The 22,894-nt window shown below is 49.1% G+C and overlaps 1 protein-coding gene across 1 annotated transcript in view; it reads left to right on the top strand.

Moving 5' to 3' along the window:
- The first annotated feature begins 8,066 nt into the window (after positions 1 to 8,066).
- Positions 8,067 to 22,894, top strand: part of ZNF330 (zinc finger protein 330) — a 36,349-nt gene continuing 21,521 nt past the window's right edge. The window contains exons 1-4 of the mRNA XM_073642127.1: positions 8,067 to 8,203; positions 11,392 to 11,521; positions 22,131 to 22,150; positions 22,253 to 22,323. Of these exons, the coding sequence (XP_073498228.1) occupies positions 11,402 to 11,521; positions 22,131 to 22,150; positions 22,253 to 22,323 (211 nt within the window). The 5' untranslated portion in view covers positions 8,067 to 8,203; positions 11,392 to 11,401. The remainder of the gene's footprint in view (positions 8,204 to 11,391; positions 11,522 to 22,130; positions 22,151 to 22,252; positions 22,324 to 22,894) is intronic.

Below are 22,894 nucleotides of genomic sequence, written 5' to 3' on the forward strand. Positions count from 1 at the left end.
ACACAATATAAATCCATGCAACCGCCATGGATTTATAATGTGTGAACAACTGATGCTTTAAATGCAGCATCTATAGTAAAAAAAAGAGAATTAAAACGTTAAAAATAAAAAAAAACCTGTATACTCACCTCTTCGGCGGCCCACAGTCTGCTCTCCGGTCTCCTCCAGTCTGCTCCCGGCCGCGTCCTCTCTCTTCGGCGTCCCGCAGTGTACTGTCAGGACCTGCGGTGACGTCATTTAGTCAGCTGATGGTCACGCGACCATCACCTGACCGCCGACGTCAGCGGTCGCGTGACCATCAGGTGACTAAATGACGTCACCGCAGGTCCTGACAGTACACCGTGGGACGCCAAGGAGAGAGGACGTGGCCGGGAGCAGACTGGGGGCCGCCGGAGAGGTGAATATACAGGTTTTTTTTATTTTTAACTTTTTTATTTCTTTTTTTCACCGCGTGGTAGCCGGGATGAAGAGGAGTTGTAGTCTCCTCTTCATCCCGGGTACCACACGCACCGCGATTACGCTGCAAATTTGCGGCCATTGAATTTAATTGAAAAGCAGGAAATCCACATATGCCTGCGAGTTTGCTGTGTTTCAATGTTTCTCAATGGCCGCGACTTTGCAGCGTAATCGCGGTAGAAATGGTCATGCTGCGTTTTGCAACGCAATGCGAATTCGGAGCGCAAATTAGCGCATCATGTGCACAGCACATCCGAATTCACATTGCTTTGCATGGCAGATTGTTTTGCAAGCGTTTTTCCGCCGTTTTCGCAGCCGTAAAAACGCCGCAAAAATGCTACGTGGGCACATGGCCTAAGGGTGACTATTTAAAACAAATGTCAAGTGGATTTTAACCCTGGATACATTAAAACCCAAAGGACTGAATTCAGAAATAGAGCTATTTGCCTTTAATGAAGACTAATTCCTTATCCAAGTAACCACCATCAGTAACAACATGAAGCCACACCTATGATTCCAAGTAAATGAAATCTCTAAGTGCAGTTCCCTCCCACCACCATCAATCAACTGGCGTACGTATAAAAGGGACCCATCCACATCCATAGACCAACCCTGAAGAAGGGAACCGTAGTTCCTGAAACATGTTGGTTTTTTGGTTTGCTTAGGCGCCTACGTCACACAGGTCCTGCCGCTCCATTACAGGATGCTAACCGCAGGTCCTTACCTGCTTCCTCCACGCTGACGACGCCAGACGCCAAGAGTATTGCGGGAGAAACAGTGAGTCACTGGCCGGGACTCTGTTTATAATCCCCGCTTCTCTCCCTCAAATCTATCACCTGCTCATCACATGCTCGAACCTTAAGAGCACAACGAACCACCATATAGGACAGCACTATTGAACAGGATCTGCTCCAAGGAATCTACAACCGTAAGTTTTTACGCTTAGCCCCATCCGCGTGAACAACTCAGGAATTTAGACATTCATTTTTAAAGATTGTGACACCTCTGTTTTAAAGCTCCACAGCTCCTACAATTTGAGAGCACAAACACTGGCACCGAAGGTGCACTGTTACCAGGTGTAACATCCACCACAATAGAAGCTTGTGCCAGCATAGAAACCATAGGAGACTGCTACGATCCGGCACTATAAGCTCCTCGGTGGGAACGGCAAGTTTCCACCAGTACATAAACTACATTTACGTGAACCACAGGTAACTCAACTTTATTATCTCCAGCTTGTCTCCACTATTCTTAATAATAGATCTGTATCTAATAACCATTGTTTTTAGTGTTCTATAGGCCACGCCCTCCTTAGTACACATCTCACGCCCATTCCAGGCACTAACGATTTTCCCTAACAGGTAAAATCTCACTTGTATACCCAAACCTACTCATTGAACTAAATGTGCCTCAGCTAACCTTTTCTCTTCAGGTATAATAAGGTATGCAACCTACTAGGTTACATTAATACTGATCCCTTTTCTCTATAGTCCGTGGATCCCTTACCATAACCACTATCAAGTTTAGTGTCACCATTTATGAACCCACTCCTTAGTCAACTTTAACTCAGGTAAATCCTATCCTTTACCGTCAAGGTTGAGAACATGCAAATTTACTAACTCCTCTTTCTTTCCATCTAATTTTAACCTAGATCAACTGCATTTACCAACTACATCCACTCTCTAGGGCCGCCGAAGATCATTTGGTCCTACCCTTAAGATCCTTACGTTCCTAGTGAATTTTATATATCCTTTATTCCCCGCCTTTTCTTATTTTATTGCAATATTAGTTTTAAATATACTGTATGTTTTAAACAGTTTGTGTATCCCAAAAAAATTCTTTTTTAAAAGAAGGAAAAAAATTCTTTTACAAATCTCCAAATTTTTATTTCCAAAGCCTAACGTTACCAGCGCAAGTAGTATTTTATATTCACTCCCTATATATTGGATTTATCCAAACCGGACAACTTGTGGTCGGTCGTCCTTCCTTGCAGCAGGTACAAAAAGGCTTACCTACCAGCAGCTCTACCAACTTTATAATTTTTGTTCCTGCATCATGTTCTGGGTATCCTGTCCTCTTCCTACCACTTGAACACGGTTATGAGAAGTATCCCCTCTCATTTCCATATTGCGAGCCATTGCCTCTTTCTGTATTTCCTCATAAGTTACTGTATATCAGGTTTCTTCCGCACTAGTGCGGACAGTTCACCCCGCAGCATGTCATTCTGTAATCCCTCCATAAAATTATCTTGCAAAGCATGATCTCAGGCTACAATAGTCTCTACTACCAATGAAGATTTCTTTTGGACGTCTCGATATAACTCCTCTAGTGCAACAGCATATTGCACCAAACTTTCCCCAGCCCTCTGAATGCGAGCGAACAGCTTAACACTTAAATGTCCAGCGGCGGCTAAATGGTCAAAAGAGGCTTCCAGGACCTCTATGATGTCATCCACCGTCTTACGTTTCTGCTCTGGCTTCAATAATATCGCCTTCCTGGAATCCCCCTCCAGAGCATTAAGTGCCACCTCTACCTGTACATCAGCAGCGATTCTGTACAGGGCAATAGCGCTTTTCAACCTCCCTATCCAATCTGGCAGCAGCATATTGTAACCATAGAACTTCATAAGATGGTTCAACAAAGTGCCATGACGAACACTGTATCCTGCCGACTACGCCAAAAATGTAAAAGGCCCTGACTACTAACGGCGGGGGTAAGATTCCGTTTTGATACAGTGATGCCACTAACAGGACAGATGAGCTTCAAAAGAAAAACCGTGGTAAAACAATAACAAGATTTATTGTAATAAAACTCGCCCCTGTTTGTATGGGGAAGAAAAGTGAATAAAATAAACAGTCAAATTTTTAGTCCAACAACTCATACAAAAGAATTGTGTTTTATTTTTCTTACCAGGAGAACAGCCACATATCCCTGGTCCCAGTAAGGGGATGTCTTTCCTTGGGCCAATAATGCCACCCCTCTCCCCTAAATGTATCCGGACTTAAACAGGGCTAGTTCCCAAGGGGAAGCCGTAATATGTGTCTTTTATCCTGGCTCACAATCTTAATACTATTCTCAATCAATAAATTTTCTGGGATCCCAAACATTTAAAATAAGCAACCATATTCAATTCCCATTTACAAGAACACAGATGATAGAAAATTAATTTGATTAGCATGCTCTGCGGGAAATTCAATCCAGACAGGTGGGTGCCTTGGGAGCTTCACCACGGACTGTGGCCTTTCTGAACTTCGCACTGCGCTATCAAACGTCGTTGACAAGATGAACACAGTTCGTGCCTCACTGACACCGTCCCATAGAGACTAGTCATTTAGATTGGTCTCAACACCTAGCTGACCCTAACTAACTCATTGGACCGGTCAGGGAGAATTTAAAATAAGAAGAACATGAGGTACCTCATCCTTGTTTAAAACATAGGGTGCTTTATCCTCTGCGGGCACCATGTCACACTTCACAAGATAGCAGGCTGTTTTCAATGTTATCCCACTGTTGCACTTCCCCGCGCTCTTCACCGAACAGAAATAGAGGATTATTGTCCCAGACATCACCAATCACAGGAACATGAAACCGCTGCACTCCAAGGGGGAACCAGGTTCACTTACTCCGGACCTTCCTTCTTTTCTCATCCACCAGGAGCTCCCAGATCACATGCGTCACGTCTCAGCTCCATCTCCCTGGCAACCCAACCCCTCTCCACCAAACAAACTTTATCCATCCTCAGCTTGAGTGGCAGAGCAATGATGCAATGAAAGTATTTTATAACTCAAGCAGCAAAATTGCATTTTCACTGCACAGTTCGTCTATTATTTGCATCGCAGCATTCATAAAATTATTCAAGTATTGTTTTGTTAACACTTAATAACATTTAGATCAACAGTGAGTGTCACTGACATCTAGTGGTCAGATGTCATCGTTACAGGTCTGGCCTCCACTCACAGTCATCACCAACACACATATCTCTATACACCCCATTTTCTCCAGCCGTGCTCCAGGTGCGCCATACGTCTGTGAAGAAAATCCAATCTGGCCGAGGACTTCATCCATTCTAAATTTATGCTTAAAACATACAACTCCGCCCTTCACCTCTCTAAACAAACCTACTTCAACACCCTCATCACTTCACTATCCAATAATCCTAAATGACTCTAACACTTTTCATTCTCTCCTCAATCAAAGAAAAAATTGACCATATCTAACAGGAAATTTTCACTCAATCCCCTAACATCATGCATTTTCTTTCCTCTCGCACTGTATCTAGCTCACTTTCTGTCTCTAATCATCTACTAACAGCTAAAGCCCCCGGCTAACATAGCGAGATCACTAGCGAGATTGCTGCTGTATCATGGTTTTGGTGACGCAACAGCGACCTCACCAGCGATGTCGCTATGTGTGACACTTTGCAGCAATCAGGCCCCTGCTGTGAGGTCGCTGATCGCTGCAGAATGTCCTGGACCTTTTTTTGGTCTTTGCCCTCCCGCTGGTCAGCACACATCGCTGTGTGTGACCAGCGGGACCAGCGATCAGGCTGATAACCATGATAAACAGCGGGTTACTAGGGGCGCACGCGCACTTAGTGACCCGCTGTTTATCATGGTTACCACTCTGCTACGGTGAGCGGTAACCTCCCGCTCACCATAGCAGAGTGGTAACCATGATAAACAGTGGGTTACTAGGTGCGCGTGTGCCCCTAGTAACTCGCTGTTTATCATGGTTACCAGCCTGCTCCTGCTTCAGCAGGCTGGTAACCAGGAGCAGGACATCGTGGAAAGATTCTTTCCACGATGTCGCAGCTCCCCTGATCGTTGGTGAGCCTGCCTGTTTGACAGCTCACCAGCGACCACATAGCGACGCAGCAACGATCCCTGATAGGTCGTATCGTTGTCGGGATCGCTGTAGCGTCGCTAAGTGTGACAGGGCCTTAAGCCTAATGGTCACTGCTCCCTGCTGATTCTCCTGGATCTCTCTGCAGCATTCGACACTGTGGATCACCTGCTCCTCCTCACTATGCTCCACTCTATCGGGCTCAAGGACACTGTTCTCTCCTGGTTCTCCTCCTATCTCTCTGACCGCTCTTTCACTGTATCTTTTGCTGACTCCTCTTCCTCTACCCTTCCCCTTACTGTCGAGGTTCCTCAGAATTCAATTCTAGGCCACCTCCTCACATCCGATCACTCGCTCATGTCACCTACACCTCAAAACATCTCTAGAATCTGACCTTTTCTTACCTTTGACTCTGCAAAAACTCTTACTGTAGCTCTTAATGATTCTCGTCTGGACTACTGCAACTCTCTACTAACTGGTCTCCCTCTTACAAAACTCTCCCCTCTCCAATCTGTGCTGAATGCAGAAGATGAAGAAGCCAGGATCATATTCCTTTCCAAACGCTACACTGATGCCTCTTCCCTGTGCCGGTCATTGTACTGGTTGCCCATCAACTACAGAGTCCAATATAAATGTATCACTCTCACCCACAAAGCACTTCAAGATTCAGCACCGCCCTACATCTCCTCTCTTGTCTCAGTTTACCACCCTATCCATTCAATCCTTTCTGCTAATAACCTAAGACTAAAATCCTCAATAATCCAAACCTCGCATTCCCATCTCCAAGACTTCTCTCGTGCTGCGCCATTTCTTTGTAATGCACTACCCAGGACAATTCGATTAATTCCCAATACCCACAGTTTTACGTGTGGCCTAAAAACGCATTTCTTTAGGCTATGTGCCCACGATACAGAAATGCTGCATATTTTTTACGCTTCTCCCTGGCATGCGGTTTTTACATGCGTTTTTCCCGCCAGGTAGAAGCGTTTGTCAAGCGTCTTTGCATGCATTTCTGCATGCGGGTTATCAAGCGCTTTTCCAAGCGATTTTAGCATCACTTGGAAAAGTGCTTGACAACTTGTTCACACTATATAAATCCATGCAACTGGCATGGATTTATAGTAGTGTGACCAAGTTAGTTAAAAAAAAAAAGAATAATAATGGTAAAAAAATAAAAAATAAAGATTATACTTACCTTCCGATGTCCTCCCGGTGTTTTCTCCGCTCCGTCCGGTGTCTTGGGCGGCTCGCGGTGGTGTGAAGGACCTGCGGTGACGTCATTCAGTCATGTGTCAGGTCACATGACTCAATGATGTCATGGCAGGTCCTTCACAACAGTGCGAGCAATGCAAGAGACCGGACGGAGCGGACAAAACACCGGGAGGACATCAGAAGGTAAGTATAATCTTTATTTTTTATTTTAAATTATTTTTTTTACAGTTTCTATGGTACCCAGGTCTGGAAGAGAGTCTCCTCTCCTCCAGATCTGGGTACCATCCGCACATTGAACCGCGTTATATCCGCTTGTGCAGATGCAGTGATGTGGATGTCACGCGGTCCAATGCAAGTCAATGGTGGCGATTACGCTGCGTGTCCGCAAAATGAATGGACATGCTGCGGATTTTTGAGTGCAGCATAAATGCTTAGAAAATGCTTTGTGGGCACACAGCCTTAGACTGGCCTATCGCCCCACCTCACTTATCTAACTACCCCCGTTTTGCCCATACAAAAATTTCTTCAGAATCAAGACGCTCTTATCATCTGTTCACACACCCTCCATGCACTTAATAGCCCTCTGTGTCTGTAGTGTACACATACTGGCTGGTGACCGGTTCATGTAGCATTATGTGCATACCGTACTTAGTATACTAATGGCTGGACCATACAATGCAAGCACTTTTTACCACTTAACTTTTGTGTCTCCCTATTTCCTCATAGATTGTAAGCTTGCGAGCAGGGCCCTCTCTCCTCCTGGTATGTTAATTTATGTGATTATTGTTGTTCTGTAATGTCTTTATTGTCTGTACAAGTCCCCTCTAAAATGTAAAGTGCTGCGGAATATGTTGGTGCTATAGAAATAAAAATTATTATTATTATGTAAAAAGCACTGACAGGTCCACTTCAATATTTAATAATTAGTTTGGAAAATGGAACGGGCTATATCAGTCCCAACTATCATGTCGCAAACGACATGGCCATCGGGTGAGTGATAGGGGCTAATGCTGCAGGGCTTTATCAGAGCTCTGTAATGATGGCAGACAGAAATGTCCCCTGTAAAAAGACCCCCCCCCCATAAAATGTAATGTCTAATAATAAATCAGTCACTGACATTAAATGTGCAGTCATCAGCCGTGCCGCCACAGTGCAAAACTAATCATCATTAGAAATAAAAAATGGGAAAATCATTTTTTTTTGTTAAAAGAATTAAAAAAAAGGCCAAACTAAGAAACTGGGTAAAATGGTGTAGATCCACATAGTACTTATAAAAAACCCTAACCATTATGAATCCCCTGGTGATAGTTGTAACCCAGTGCCTGACAAGACAAGTGATCAGACGGCCGTCAGTTATGTATCGGGCTAACCCCAAGGCTTTACTTATCACTACCAGGTAAAATGACACGGAGACTCCAGAAACATGGCTGCCGCTTGTGACACTAATAGCACGGAGCTACTGCTCTAGTGTTTACACGTCAGCTCACGCTTGTATGGACACGCCAGTATTCTAGCCAATCACAATCCCTGTTTTATGTGTGTAGTAATAGAATGATAAGAAAGACGCTCACCTATTGGTTGAGTGTAAACATACAGGTTATGGTGGGAGGTGACCTACCCGCCGCACAGCTGGAACTGAGCACCGCACAGTCTCGTCTCTCCCGTAGCTTCCGGTGTGTGTTAGGGCCACAAGGTACGTGATGAAGGCCACACGTCGTCTGCTCACTTTGCCATTATAGCCACTTATGTCACATTGGTTTATTCTGGTGTGGTGACTCTCCCTGTGGAGGACGCCCTCACCGTGCACATACTGGGGCTGCTGCAAGTTTTCCTAAACTTTACAGAAATGTGCTGACAGCAAAGTGAGGACTGGAGGCTCAAGGGCTTCAGTTTATTCCTGTATGAGAGTCCTGCCAGGCTGTGGACATAGTATACATGGCATTGTATTATCCTGCCCTCACAAACACTGCAGCACTATACCCTCTTAATACAATGTGTACTGCTGCCCCCAGTGCCACATAATACTGCCATAAAGCGCCTGTGTAACACTGCCATACAATGTCTATGTACTGCTACCCTCAGTATCCAAGTAATACTGCCATACAGTGCCTATGTAACACTGCCTCCTGTATCCAATAATACTGCCATACAATGTCCATGTAACACTGCCTCCTGTATCTAATAATACTGCCATACAGTGCCTATGTAATGCTGCCCCCAGTACCCAAGTAATACTGCCATACAGTGGATATGTACCACTGCCCCTGTACCCAATAATACCACCATATGATATCTATGTAATGCTGCCCCCAGTACCCATGTAATATTGTCATACAATGTCTGTGTACCACTGCCCCAACCCAAGTAATACTGACATAGTGTCTATGTACCACTGCCCCCAGTACCCAAGTAATACTGCCATACAGTGTCTATGTAATGCTGCCGCCAGTGCCCAAGTAATACTGCCATACAGTGTCTATGTACCGCTGCCCTCTGTATCCAATAATACTGCCACACAATGTCTGTAATTCTGCCCCAGTATCCAATAATACTGCCATACAATGTCTATGTAGTGCTGCCTCCAGTAATACTGCCATACAATTTCTATGTAGTGCTGCCTCCAGTACCCAAGTTATACTGCCATACAGTATCTATGTACCACTGGCCCCAGTACCCAAGTAATACTGCCATACAGTGTCTATGTACCACTGCCCTCAGTATTCAATAATACTGCAACACAATGTCTATGTAATTCTGCCCCCAGTATCCAAGTAATACTGCCATATAATGTCTATGTAATCCTGCTCCCAGTATCCAAGTAATACTGTCATACAATATCTATGTAGTGCTGCCTCCAGTATCCAAGTAATACGCCATACAATATCTATGTAGTGCTGCCCCCCAGTACCCAAGCAATACTGCCATACAGTGTCTCTGTACCACTGCCCCCAGTACCCAATCAATACTACCATACAGTGTCTGTACCACTGCCTCCTGTACCCAAGTATTACTGCCATACAATGTCTATGTAATTCTGCCCCCAGTATCCAAGTAATACTGCCATACAATATCTATGTAGTGCTGCCTCCAGCACCCAAGTTATACTGCCATACAATGTTTATGTAATGCTTCTCCCAGTACCCAAATAATACTGCCCCCTCTTAAGGTCAGAAGAACATGCTTTCTCCTGTAACACATGTAATGATACACATCTATCGTTACATCTCAGAGCAGAAGCCATGTTCTTCTGACCTTGGAGTGTATCCTTCTTTCCTTTCTCTAGGGGCATGTACTTTTTCATGTGTATGCTGTTGGCCAATCATAAGCAGAAGGCGTCATGCAGAGGAAAAGTACTTACCCCTTGAGACAAGACTCTGGTAACACCTAGTTGGGCGTATCTTAAATAATAACCTAAACTTTAAAAGCTAATATTTTCGCAACGGGGAGGAGAACTTAAAAAATAAAATCTGTTTTACTTGGCTCTTCAGCCCCTATTTAATTTTTTGGCCAGTTTAACATGCTGAAACTGCTGAAAGGTCCACTTTAGGGAATGTTGTGGTACTGGATTCTTACTCTGGTTTATAGTTGTCACCCCAGGGTTGTGATGGTTTTAATGAAGTGGAATGCTGCCACAACTACTACTGTGCTGTCAGCCTGTCTGTTTAAGGCATGTTGTGACCATAGAGAAGATCATAAAGGCTTATTCAGATGTCCGTGAAACGAGGTCCGAACACATCACGGACTTCCACTTGTCTCTTGACCCACACTTGACAGTCTCGTAAGCACATACGAGGCTGTCGAGTTCGGGTTGTGAGATTTGCAGATATCTCGTGCTTTGCGGTCCGTGCACAGTGCACCCAGAAAGCTGTCAATCAGTGATGGGGCACGGTCACACAGACCTCAGCATTTAGAGAACTGCTAGATCTGCAGATGATAAAACAGGGATTTTATCAAAATGAGAGCATGCAAACCAGTGACACATCGCTGGAATCAGGATCTCTGCCCCAACATCATGCTGCTCTCAGATGGGGTAGCAAAAACCTGGCACCAGATTCCCTTTAAAGAAGGCATAAATATCCTAATGATCATTATTATGTCATTAACACTAATTTAGAGGAAAACGTTTTAGCCCCCAAATTATGAATAGCCATCATGCCCTCAGCAGAACAGTATGTGTCTCAAGTTTAAGTGGTTGTTTATAACCTTTATTGCTGATTAGGGATAAAAAAACACACAAAATAACTTATATTAAATGCCCTTTTGACAAGATCTAATGGATGCTATCCCCCAAAACTGCTCTGTGCAATGAGGGAGCACATGCTGTATATTACACAGTGCATCACTCTCCATTTACTGAGTCAGGATTTAGATAATTGGATTATCTTTCAGGAATTAAGGGGTCATATTCTTCTTAATCCCACCCACCAGGGTACTGTGGTTACAGCATCTACAAGACTCCCCTGTAAAACTATTTTCTCAGCTTTCATTGATATATTTTGTTATATTAAAGGGGTTTCCTTTAGTAACAAGTTACCACTTGTCCATAGAATAGGTGACAACTACTAGCTCATTTGGGGTCTGACTGCTGAGACCTCCACAGAACGCTTGCATGGGGATATTGTTTCACAATTTTCAATTAAGCATTGGGCCATTTTTTCTGTGATTGCCTTGGATAGAGTGCTGTACACAAATATCTCCAGCAGTCTCATACAGAGTGGATGGAGCGACTGTGCACATACTTTACTGCGTCTCCATTCACATAGGTTCTAGGTTGTTCCTACTGCAATACTCATTTCTGTAGCTGATATGTTGCTGTAATATATTCTGATCCTAATTATGCTGTTTTACAACCATCATGTATCTGTCTGTCTTTGCTTACAGCCGCAGAAAAATGCCCAAAAAAAAGACCGGTGCCCGTAAGAAGGCGGAGAGTCGTAGAGAAAGGGAGAAACAGCAAAAAGCTGCTAGAGGAACTGTGGACTTGGCCAAACATCCTTGTAATTCTTCAATGGTAATGTCACTTGTCCCAAATTATGTGAGATTTTTCTTCCTACTGCTTAGAACAGTATGTCTTATCAATGGAAACCTACCAGTGTTATTTAGATCAGTGGTTCCCAACCTTTTTTGCACCAGGGACCGGCTTGAAGCAAGATCATTTTTCCATGGCCCAGCAAGGAGGGGGTGGGGTGGGCGGGGCTTTGGTCATGTGGGGTGGGCGGGGCTTTGGTCATATGGGGGCGGGGTAATGGAGGGATTTGGAGTTTAGTGCATACTTATCATATAGTGTAGACCAGCTCCCCGCCAGGAGCCCCACATAATGTGCTGTGCCAGGAGCCGCATCACTGAGGCCCCATCACGCCCTGCAGCAGGACAGGGCAGCTGTCCTGACAGCTGCTGTTCAGCTGCATTTACTTCATCCCAGGGGCGGACACAGACTGTAGTGGGCCCCTGTGCAAGAAATTTTTGGGGGCCCCCCCCCCGCCCTTCATAAGGCAACAAAGTTATGTAAACATAACCCCCCCATGTGCATCTCTCACCCCCCCATGTGCAGCTCACCCCCGTGCATCTCTCATCCACCCCCCGTGCATCTCTCATCCACCCCCCGTGCATCTCTCATCCACCCCCCGTGCATCTCTCATCCACCCCCCGTGCATCTCTCATCCACCCCCCGTGCATCTCTCATCCACCCCCCGTGCATCTCTCATCCACCCCCCGTGCATCTCTCATCCACCCCCCGTGCATCTCTCATCCACCCCCCGTGCATCTCTCATCCACCCCCCGTGCATCTCTCATCCACCCCCCGTGCATCTCTCATCCACCCCCCGTGCATCTCTCATCCACCCCCCGTGCATCTCTCATCCACCCCCCGTGCATCTCTCATCCACCCCCCGTGCATCTCTCATCCACCCCCCGTGCATCTCTCATCCACCCCCCGTGCATCTCTCATCCACCCCCCGTGCATCTCTCATCCACCCCCCGTGTGCATCTCTCATCCACCCCCCGTGTGCATCTCTCATCCACCCCCCGTGTGCATCTCTCATCCACCCCCCGTGTGCATCTCTCATCCACCCCCCGTGCATCTCTCATCCACCCCCCGTGCATCTCTCATCCACCCCCCGTGCATCTCTCATCCACCCCCCGTGCATCTCTCATCCACCCCCCGTGTGCATCTCTCATCCACCCCCCGTGTGCATCTCTCATCCACCCCCCGTGTGCATCTCTCATCCACCCCCCGTGTGCATCTCTCATCCACCCCCCGTGTGCATCTCTCATCCACCCCCCGTGTGCATCTCTCATCCACCCCCCGTGTGCATCTCTCATCCACCCCCCGTGTGCATCTCTCATCCACCCCCCGTGTGCATCTCTCATCCACCCCCCGTGTGCATCTCTCATCCACCCCCCGTGTGCATCTCTCATCCACCCCCCGTGTGCATCTCTCATCCACCCCCCGTGTGCATCTCTCATCCACCCCCCGTGTGCATCTCTCATCCACCCCCCGTGTGCATCTCTCATCCACCCCCCGTGTGCATCTCTCATCCACCCCCCGTGTGCATCTCTCATCCACCCCCCGTGTGCATCTCTCATCCACCCCCCGTGTGCATCTCTCATCCACCCCCCGTGTGCATCTCTCATCCACCCCCCGTGTGCATCTCTCATCCACCCCCCGTGTGCATCTCTCATCCACCCCCCGTGTGCATCTCTCATCCACCCCCCGTGTGCATCTCTCATCCACCCCCCGTGTGCATCTCTCATCCACCCCCCGTGTGCATCTCTCATCCACCCCCCGTGTGCATCTCTCATCCACCCCCCGTGTGCATCTCTCATCCACCCCCCGTGTGCATCTCTCATCCACCCCCCGTGTGCATCTCTCATCCACCCCCCGTGTGCATCTCTCATCCACCCCCCGTGTGCATCTCTCATCCACCCCCCGTGTGCATCTCTCATCCACCCCCCGTGTGCATCTCTCATCCACCCCCCGTGTGCATCTCTCATCCACCCCCCGTGTGCATCTCTCATCCACCCCCCGTGTGCATCTCTCATCCACCCCCCGTGTGCATCTCTCATCCACCCCCCGTGTGCATCTCTCATCCACCCCCCGTGTGCATCTCTCATCCACCCCCCGTGTGCATCTCTCATCCACCCCCCGTGTGCATCTCTCATCCACCCCCCGTGTGCATCTCTCATCCACCCCCCGTGTGCATCTCTCATCCACCCCCCGTGTGCATCTCTCATCCACCCCCCGTGTGCATCTCTCATCCACCCCCCGTGTGCATCTCTCATCCACCCCCCGTGTGCATCTCTCATCCACCCCCCGTGTGCATCTCTCATCCACCCCCCGTGTGCATCTCTCATCCACCCCCCGTGTGCATCTCTCATCCACCCCCCGTGTGCATCTCTCATCCACCCCCCGTGTGCATCTCTCATCCACCCCCCGTGTGCATCTCTCATCCACCCCCCGTGTGCATCTCTCATCCACCCCCCGTGTGCATCTCTCATCCACCCCCCGTGTGCATCTCTCATCCACCCCCCGTGTGCATCTCTCATCCACCCCCCGTGTGCATCTCTCATCCACCCCCCGTGTGCATCTCTCATCCACCCCCCGTGTGCATCTCTCATCCACCCCCCGTGTGCATCTCTCATCCACCCCCCGTGTGCATCTCTCATCCACCCCCCGTGTGCATCTCTCATCCACCCCCCGTGTGCATCTCTCATCCACCCCCCGTGTGCATCTCTCATCCACCCCCCGTGTGCATCTCTCATCCACCCCCCGTGTGCATCTCTCATCCACCCCCCGTGTGCATCTCTCATCCACCCCCCGTGTGCATCTCTCATCCACCCCCCGTGTGCATCTCTCATCCACCCCCCGTGTGCATCTCTCATCCACCCCCCGTGTGCATCTCTCATCCACCCCCCGTGTGCATCTCTCATCCACCCCCCGTGTGCATCTCTCATCCACCCCCCGTGTGCATCTCTCATCCACCCCCCGTGTGCATCTCTCATCCACCCCCCGTGTGCATCTCTCATCCACCCCCCGTGTGCATCTCTCATCCACCCCCCGTGTGCATCTCTCATCCACCCCCCGTGTGCATCTCTCATCCACCCCCCGTGTGCATCTCTCATCCACCCCCCGTGTGCATCTCTCATCCACCCCCCGTGTGCATCTCTCATCCACCCCCCGTGTGCATCTCTCATCCACCCCCCGTGTGCATCTCTCATCCACCCCCCGTGTGCATCTCTCATCCACCCCCCGTGTGCATCTCTCATCCACCCCCCGTGTGCATCTCTCATCCACCCCCCGTGTGCATCTCTCATCCACCCCCCGTGTGCATCTCTCATCCACCCCCCGTGTGCATCTCTCATCCACCCCCCGTGTGCATCTCTCATCCACCCCCCGTGTGCATCTCTCATCCACCCCCCGTGTGCATCTCTCATCCACCCCCCGTGTGCATCTCTCATCCACCCCCCGTGTGCATCTCTCATCCACCCCCCGTGTGCATCTCTCATCCACCCCCCGTGTGCATCTCTCATCCACCCCCCGTGTGCATCTCTCATCCACCCCCCGTGTGCATCTCTCATCCACCCCCCGTGTGCATCTCTCATCCACCCCCCGTGTGCATCTCTCATCCACCCCCCGTGTGCATCTCTCATCCACCCCCCGTGTGCATCTCTCATCCACCCCCCGTGTGCATCTCTCATCCACCCCCCGTGTGCATCTCTCATCCACCCCCCGTGTGCATCTCTCATCCACCCCCCGTGTGCATCTCTCATCCACCCCCCGTGTGCATCTCTCATCCACCCCCCGTGTGCATCTCTCATCCACCCCCCGTGTGCATCTCTCATCCACCCCCCGTGTGCATCTCTCATCCACCCCCCGTGTGCATCTCTCATCCACCCCCCGTGTGCATCTCTCATCCACCCCCCGTGTGCATCTCTCATCCACCCCCCGTGTGCATCTCTCATCCACCCCCCGTGTGCATCTCTCATCCACCCCCCGTGTGCATCTCTCATCCACCCCCCGTGTGCATCTCTCATCCACCCCCCGTGTGCATCTCTCATCCACCCCCCGTGTGCATCTCTCATCCACCCCCCGTGTGCATCTCTCATCCACCCCCCGTGTGCATCTCTCATCCACCCCCCGTGTGCATCTCTCATCCACCCCCCGTGTGCATCTCTCATCCACCCCCCGTGTGCATCTCTCATCCACCCCCCGTGTGCATCTCTCATCCACCCCCCGTGTGCATCTCTCATCCACCCCCCGTGTGCATCTCTCATCCACCCCCCGTGTGCATCTCTCATCCACCCCCCGTGTGCATCTCTCATCCACCCCCCGTGTGCATCTCTCATCCACCCCCCGTGTGCATCTCTCATCCACCCCCCGTGTGCATCTCTCATCCACCCCCCGTGTGCATCTCTCATCCACCCCCCGTGTGCATCTCTCATCCACCCCCCGTGTGCATCTCTCATCCACCCCCCGTGTGCATCTCTCATCCACCCCCCGTGTGCATCTCTCATCCACCCCCCGTGTGCATCTCTCATCCACCCCCCGTGTGCATCTCTCATCCACCCCCCGTGTGCATCTCTCATCCACCCCCCGTGTGCATCTCTCATCCACCCCCCGTGTGCATCTCTCATCCACCCCCCGTGTGCATCTCTCATCCACCCCCCGTGTGCATCTCTCATCCACCCCCCGTGTGCATCTCTCATCCACCCCCCGTGTGCATCTCTCATCCACCCCCCGTGTGCATCTCTCATCCACCCCCCGTGTGCATCTCTCATCCACCCCCCGTGTGCATCTCTCATCCACCCCCCGTGTGCATCTCTCATCCACCCCCCGTGTGCATCTCTCATCCACCCCCCGTGTGCATCTCTCATCCACCCCCCGTGTGCATCTCTCATCCACCCCCCGTGTGCATCTCTCATCCACCCCCCGTGTGCATCTCTCATCCACCCCCCGTGTGCATCTCTCATCCACCCCCCGTGTGCATCTCTCATCCACCCCCCGTGTGCATCTCTCATCCACCCCCCGTGTGCATCTCTCATCCACCCCCCGTGTGCATCTCTCATCCACCCCCCGTGTGCATCTCTCATCCACCCCCCGTGTGCATCTCTCATCCACCCCCCGTGTGCATCTCTCATCCACCCCCCGTGTGCATCTCTCATCCACCCCCCGTGTGCATCTCTCATCCACCCCCCGTGTGCATCTCTCATCCACCCCCCGTGTGCATCTCTCATCCACCCCCCGTGTGCATCTCTCATCCACCCCCCGTGTGCATCTCTCATCCACCCCCCGTGTGCATCTCTCATCCACCCCCCGTGTGCATCTCTCATCCACCCCCCGTGTGCATCTCTCATCCACCCCCCGTGTGCATCTCTCATCCACCCCCCGTGTGCATCTCTCATCCACCCCCCGTGTGCATCTCTCATCCACCCCCCGTGTGCATCTCTCATCCACCCCCCGTGTGCATCTCTCATCCACCCCCCGTGTGCATCTCTCATCCACCCCCCGTGTGCATCTCTCATCCACCCCCCGTGTGCATCTCTCATCCACCCCCCGTGTGCATCTCTCATCCACCCCCCGTGTGCATCTCTCATCCACCCCCCGTGTGCATCTCTCATCCACCCCCCGTGTGCATCTCTCATCCACCCCCCGTGTGCATCTCTCATCCACCCCCCGTGTGCATCTCTCATCCACCCCCCGTGTGCATCTCTCATCCACCCCCCGTGTGCATCTCTCATCCACCCCCCGTGTGCATCTCTCATCCACCCCCCGTGTGCATCTCTCATCCACCCCCCGTGTGCATCTCTCATCCACCCCCCGTGTGCATCTCTCATCCACCCCCCGTGTGCATCTCTCATCCACCCCCCGTGTGCATCTCTCATCCACCCCCCGTGTGCATCTCTCATCCACCCCCCGTGTGCATCTCTCATCCACCCCCCGTGTGCATCTCTCATCCACCCCCCGTGTGCATCTCTCATCCACCCCCCGTGTGCATCTCTCATCCACCCCCCGTGTGCATCTCTCATCCACCCCCCGTGTGCATCTCTCATCCACCCCCCGTGTGCATCTCTCATCCACCCCCCGTGTGCATCTCTCATCCACCCCCCGTGTGCATCTCTCATCCACCCCCCGTGTGCATCTCTCATCCACCCCCCGTGTGCATCTCTCCCATCCACCCCCCGTGTGCATCTCTCATCCACCCCCCGTGTGCATCTCTCCCATCCACCCCCCGTGTGCATCTCTCCCATCCACCCCCCGTGTGCATCTCTCCCATCCACCCCCCGTGTGCATCTCTCCCATCCACCCCCCGTGTGCATCTCTCCCCTCCCCCCCCGTGTGCATCTCTCATCTCTCCCCTCCCCCCCCGTGTGCATCTCTCATCTCTCCCCTCCCCCCCCGTGTGCATCTCTCATCTCTCCCCTCCCCCCCCGTGTGCATCTCTCATCTCTCCCCTCCCCCCCCGTGTGCATCTCTCATCTCTCCCCTCCCCCCCCGTGTGCATCTCTCATCTCTCCCCTCCCCCCCCGTGTGCATCTCTCATCTCTCCCCTCCCCCCCCGTGTGCATCTCTCATCTCTCCCCTCCCCCCCCGTGTGCATCTCTCATCTCTCCCCTCCCCCCCCGTGTGCATCTCTCATCTCTCCCCTCCCCCCCCGTGTGCATCTCTCATTCCCCCCACTCCTAGTTAATTGTATTTAAAAAAAAATAAAACTGGTTATACTTACCCCCATGCGATCCCTGCAGAATCCTGGCGCTCGTCCAAATCGCTGACACCAGGTTCTCCTGACTTCCGGCCATGTGACGGCGCCGTCACATGACCGGAAGTCAGGGGAATCATGAAGGTGCTGCCGCAGCAGTGCAGCGCTAAGATGTCCCGGACCCGGCGCTTAGCATGCGGCCGGGGGCCCCATGAGGAGAGAGACGCACAAGAGGGGGGCTCCGAGGGGGCTCCTACCGGCCGGGCCCCATACTGGAGTCAGGGCAGTCATGCCCTGATGGCGGCCCTGCTGGAGGCTGGAGGGGCCCCCTCTCCCCGCGGACCGGCTGAAAAACCCCAACGGCCCGGTCCTGGTCCGCGGACCGGCGGTTGGGGACCTCTGATTTAGATAACTAATTCAGGGGCATGCCGCTATACAGTACTAATTATACCCCTGGATATACTGCCACGCACCAATCCTTCCAATCATCTGCGCACTTCTGCAGCAGGTTAATCAAAACCAAAGCGATCAACCTATGGGGCCCTTATACATGTAAATAAAAAAAAAAAACTAAAAAATCTTTTATTTAAATACGGTAGTTTAAAAACCCAATTGACAAACATAATTGCACACACGTTTGCACAAAAATTGTGATTTAAAAAAAGAAATGAGGGGAGATGGGGTCTAATTTTGCCCTTCACAATTCCCTTCTGGGCAGTGGAGATTGGCATCCTAAATTAAATCGACATGGCGCCCCCGCTCAACGTCAACTGCCCCTGTATAGCCCTACCACTAATCTGAATGACCAAACATCCTCAATAGGTAATCAGAAAGTATATAAAGAACATATACAAAAATACAGTATAGAACATACATGTCAAATCTGGCTCTCAGGGTGGTTATAATTGGCCCGTGAAACCAGAACCACCACTACTATGTGGGCCCGTTATTCTGTATGGAGGGCTATGCGGGGCCCCGTTATTCTGTATGGAGGGCTATGCGGGGCCCCGTTATTCTGTCTGGAGGGCTATGCGGGGCCCCCTTATTCTGTCTGGAGGGCTATGCGGGGCCTGCTATTCTGTCTGGAGGGCTACTGGTTGGCCTGAGACTTTGTCCAAGTTTTTCATTTTGGCCCTCTGTGTGTTTGAGTTTGACATCCCTGGTATAGAAGCTAATGGACTAAGGGGTGTATCATCAGTATTTTCCAGAAATCTCGACAAAAAATCCCCCTAACAAAGCCCAAGAAAATATCATAGCAATATCCTTATCAGACATCAAATTAGATTAGTGTCTATATATAGGATATTCCATGTCCATAAAAATGTCTCTGTGAGCCAAATGGGTATTTTGTGGTTTTCAATTGCACTACCATATGACGGCCCATCTATGATTGAATGGTTACTTGATGTCTGATAAGGATTTTGTTATGATTTGATTTTGGACTTTGTTGAAATTTTTGTTGTCTAGATTTCTGAAAAATAGAGATGTAGAAACTTCTTAATGGATACCGAATAAGAAATACTTTTAATTTTTATAAATGCTCGTACCTGCTTTTTCCTACACCACTTTTTTTTCTCATGTTTTTGCTGGCCAGCGGAGGAAGCTGGTCCCACCCGATAACCGGAGTCTGATATATATGCAGAGTGGTGAGTTCATTTCAACTATTTATATAGTAGAAGTGATCAGACGATCTCCGCTCCACTAAGGGCACTATTAAATACAGTAAAAAAAAATATTTTAAAAGTATGAAAAAAAAAAACACATTTTCAAATCACCCCCTTTTACCCTATTAAAAATAAAACCATTAGAAAAATAAAAATAAAAAATGCACATATTTGGTATTGCTGCATTCTTAAAAGTCGAGTCTATCAAAATATAGAATAAATTAATAAAATAAGTTAATCTAATCCGTAAATGGCATAACAAGAAAAAAAATTGTGGAATTGCACTTTTTTTTGCATTTTCAACGTACTTGGAATTTTTTTCCCACTTTCCAGTGCGTCACATGATAATGAATGGTGTTATGTGGACGAAAAAATAAAAAAACGAGTATGCTTTTAGCATGTGTAGACATACCATTTTTGCTACTGTAAAGCAAAGTGTAGACCCCCTTACCGTATAACAGTGACTATCACTTTTGACTCCTAAATGTGTTGAAGTATATTTCTTACAGGCCGGAGCAATTGTTTGCTTGGTGGCGAGAAAAAAGATTTGTGTCTGACACTCTGGAGTTATGTTTTAATCTTTTCGTTTAATAGGTTTTTTGGCTTATTGGGGCATATTTATTATTCTAGGGTATATTAATATATCTATTTATTAGGGTATATTGTGGCCTATAAAGGCCCCGTCACACTAAGCGACGCTACAGCGATCCCGACAACTATACGACCTGTCAGGGATCGTTGCTGCGTCGCTATGTGATCGCTGGTGAGATGTCAAACAGTCAGATCTTCCCAACGACGCAGCAGCGACCCGTAACGATCTGTATAACGATGCACGCCTATGTGTTTCTGTGTCGAGTCGTCAACAAGGTCGTTGGTAAGGTGTCAAACACACCGATACATGCTACCCAGCGGGACCTCAACAATCAAAGAAATGTCCAGACCATTCCGACACAACCAGCGATCTCACAGCAGGGGCCTGGTCACTGCTAAGTGTCAAACGTAGCGAGATCGCTGCTGAGGTCGCTGTTGCGTCACAAAACTTGTGACTCAGCAGCGATCTCGCTTAGTGTGACGGGGGCTTAACTGAGTGGATAAGAGAACAGACTGGTGGGACAGGTTAGCAGGCGATTAACAACTGTTGTCTGTAGGACTTCTACAATCCAATGGGGGCAACTTTTTCTCCTGTTTAATCTTCTAACTTGTAACTACTACATTTATGTCTCATGAATAACAATCTAAATGTTTTAGCTTTATACTAAGGACACATTGCATTTTTACAGAATTTTTTTCTGCACCAAAAACCAGAGTGGTGGCAGGAAAAACGTTGCGTATAACACATGAGTCTTTGTCACATTTTTACATTTGTTTTTTCTGCGTTTTTACTTGTATTTGTTTCTAGTAACTTGAATGGGTGAAAAATGCTGCAAAAACACTCAGTTGACATGCTGTGGACTATTGTAAAACGCAGCATTTATTCTGTCACTCGCTCTCAGTGAACTGCGTCTGGGTGTCCGCCTCCAGTAGGCATATACGCCCGAAAATGATGCCCGTCAGAGCACACGTTCGCTCTGTTGGCAGCATTATAGTCTATGACCCCGTCAACACATGCACCCGAATCCCATTTTGCGGAAGGGGTACGGACGCAATCCCCAAAGGGACCAACGAATGCGGGCAAAAGTGCTGAGCCTGTCAGATCTTCTGATGACTCTGCTCCCTTCTCTCGTTGTACACAGTCTTTGTATTCCTGTATTAGGTGCATTTCTCCTTATTTAATGGCTAACATGGCCCAACACCAAAACTGTTCTATATCTGTAAAAATCCACTCGCAGTAATAAAACTGTCCTGAGGGGGGAACAACTCTTCTTTTCTAGACGTATTTAATCGCAGTTCGGTTTCGTCACTTTGTGCTTTTTATGAAGCATCCTGGAAGCATAATTGATACTTTGCAGTCGTCATATTTATTGCTCCCCTGCCTGCTCTAAAGGCTGATGTGTCCTTTGAGTACTTGTCATAGGCAGGTGTAGGAAGATAAAACCCTGTCGCACAGAATCATTCAGCATAGGGAGCTCCACATTTCCATCTCCTCCTCTGACAGGTGCATATAGATGCCTAGTAAGCATATACCATATCCAGGACTAATCTCCACTATGGGAGCCATTATTTTCCTGGGACATAAACTATCACTTAAGTAAGGAGCATTGGGAGTTTGTCATGTAAATGCTCATTCCTGTCTGACGTCCTTCTCTCTTTATGTTTATAGGAATGTGACAAATGCCAAAGGTACTGTAAATCTTTTACTACTCTTCCTATTGTTCTTTATAGAAAGGTAGTCCGTAATATTTTAAAGCCCTGATTTTTTTTCTTTCTCTCTTATGTGTGAAGACGGCAGAAAAACAGAGCATTTTGCTATTTTTGCAGTTCTGTACAGAAGCTACCTATGTGTGCCCAGTGCGGTAAGTTGTACACAGAGTATCAGGAGCTCGGAGAGTTAAATTATAATATTATTGACTAGGGATGAGCGGACCCGTGGAAGTTCTGTTTTTGGTACCTGACCGGACTTTAGTCCAAAGTTCGGTTCGGGTACCAGAACTTTACCCTAACTTGAATCTGAACCTGTAGCTGGAAAATTCTCTCTCTCACTATGAACATTAAAACTGACTTCATGGAGAAGTCCATGTTTGGTGTTCTGCATGGGACACTTAGGCTATGTGCCCACGATCTGGATGTAGCAGCACTGTGGACGCAGCATATTTTTTTTCATGCGTCCAAAACTCTGTGTTGTATTGAACGCTGGTAAATCTACATGTGTGCACTGAACCATGCGGATTTACTGCATTCAATACGTTGTAGTGGTCAAATTTCTGTTGCCGAGACTAGCAACTCTGCAAGAGAAATTGACATGCTGCGGTCCTGAAAGACTCTCCGCATGTCAGTGTCTGCAGGTGATCCGCAGCCTCAGATGCGTGCATAGTGGACATGGGATTTCTAGAAATCCCATCCACTATGCTGTAACATCTGGACACT

This window comes from Phyllobates terribilis, unplaced genomic scaffold, assembly GCF_046119375.1.
Source record: "Phyllobates terribilis strain yellow unplaced genomic scaffold, ASM4611937v1 Scaffold_1__5_contigs__length_1240528914, whole genome shotgun sequence".
In the NCBI taxonomy this organism is placed as follows: domain Eukaryota; kingdom Metazoa; phylum Chordata; class Amphibia; order Anura; family Dendrobatidae; genus Phyllobates; species Phyllobates terribilis.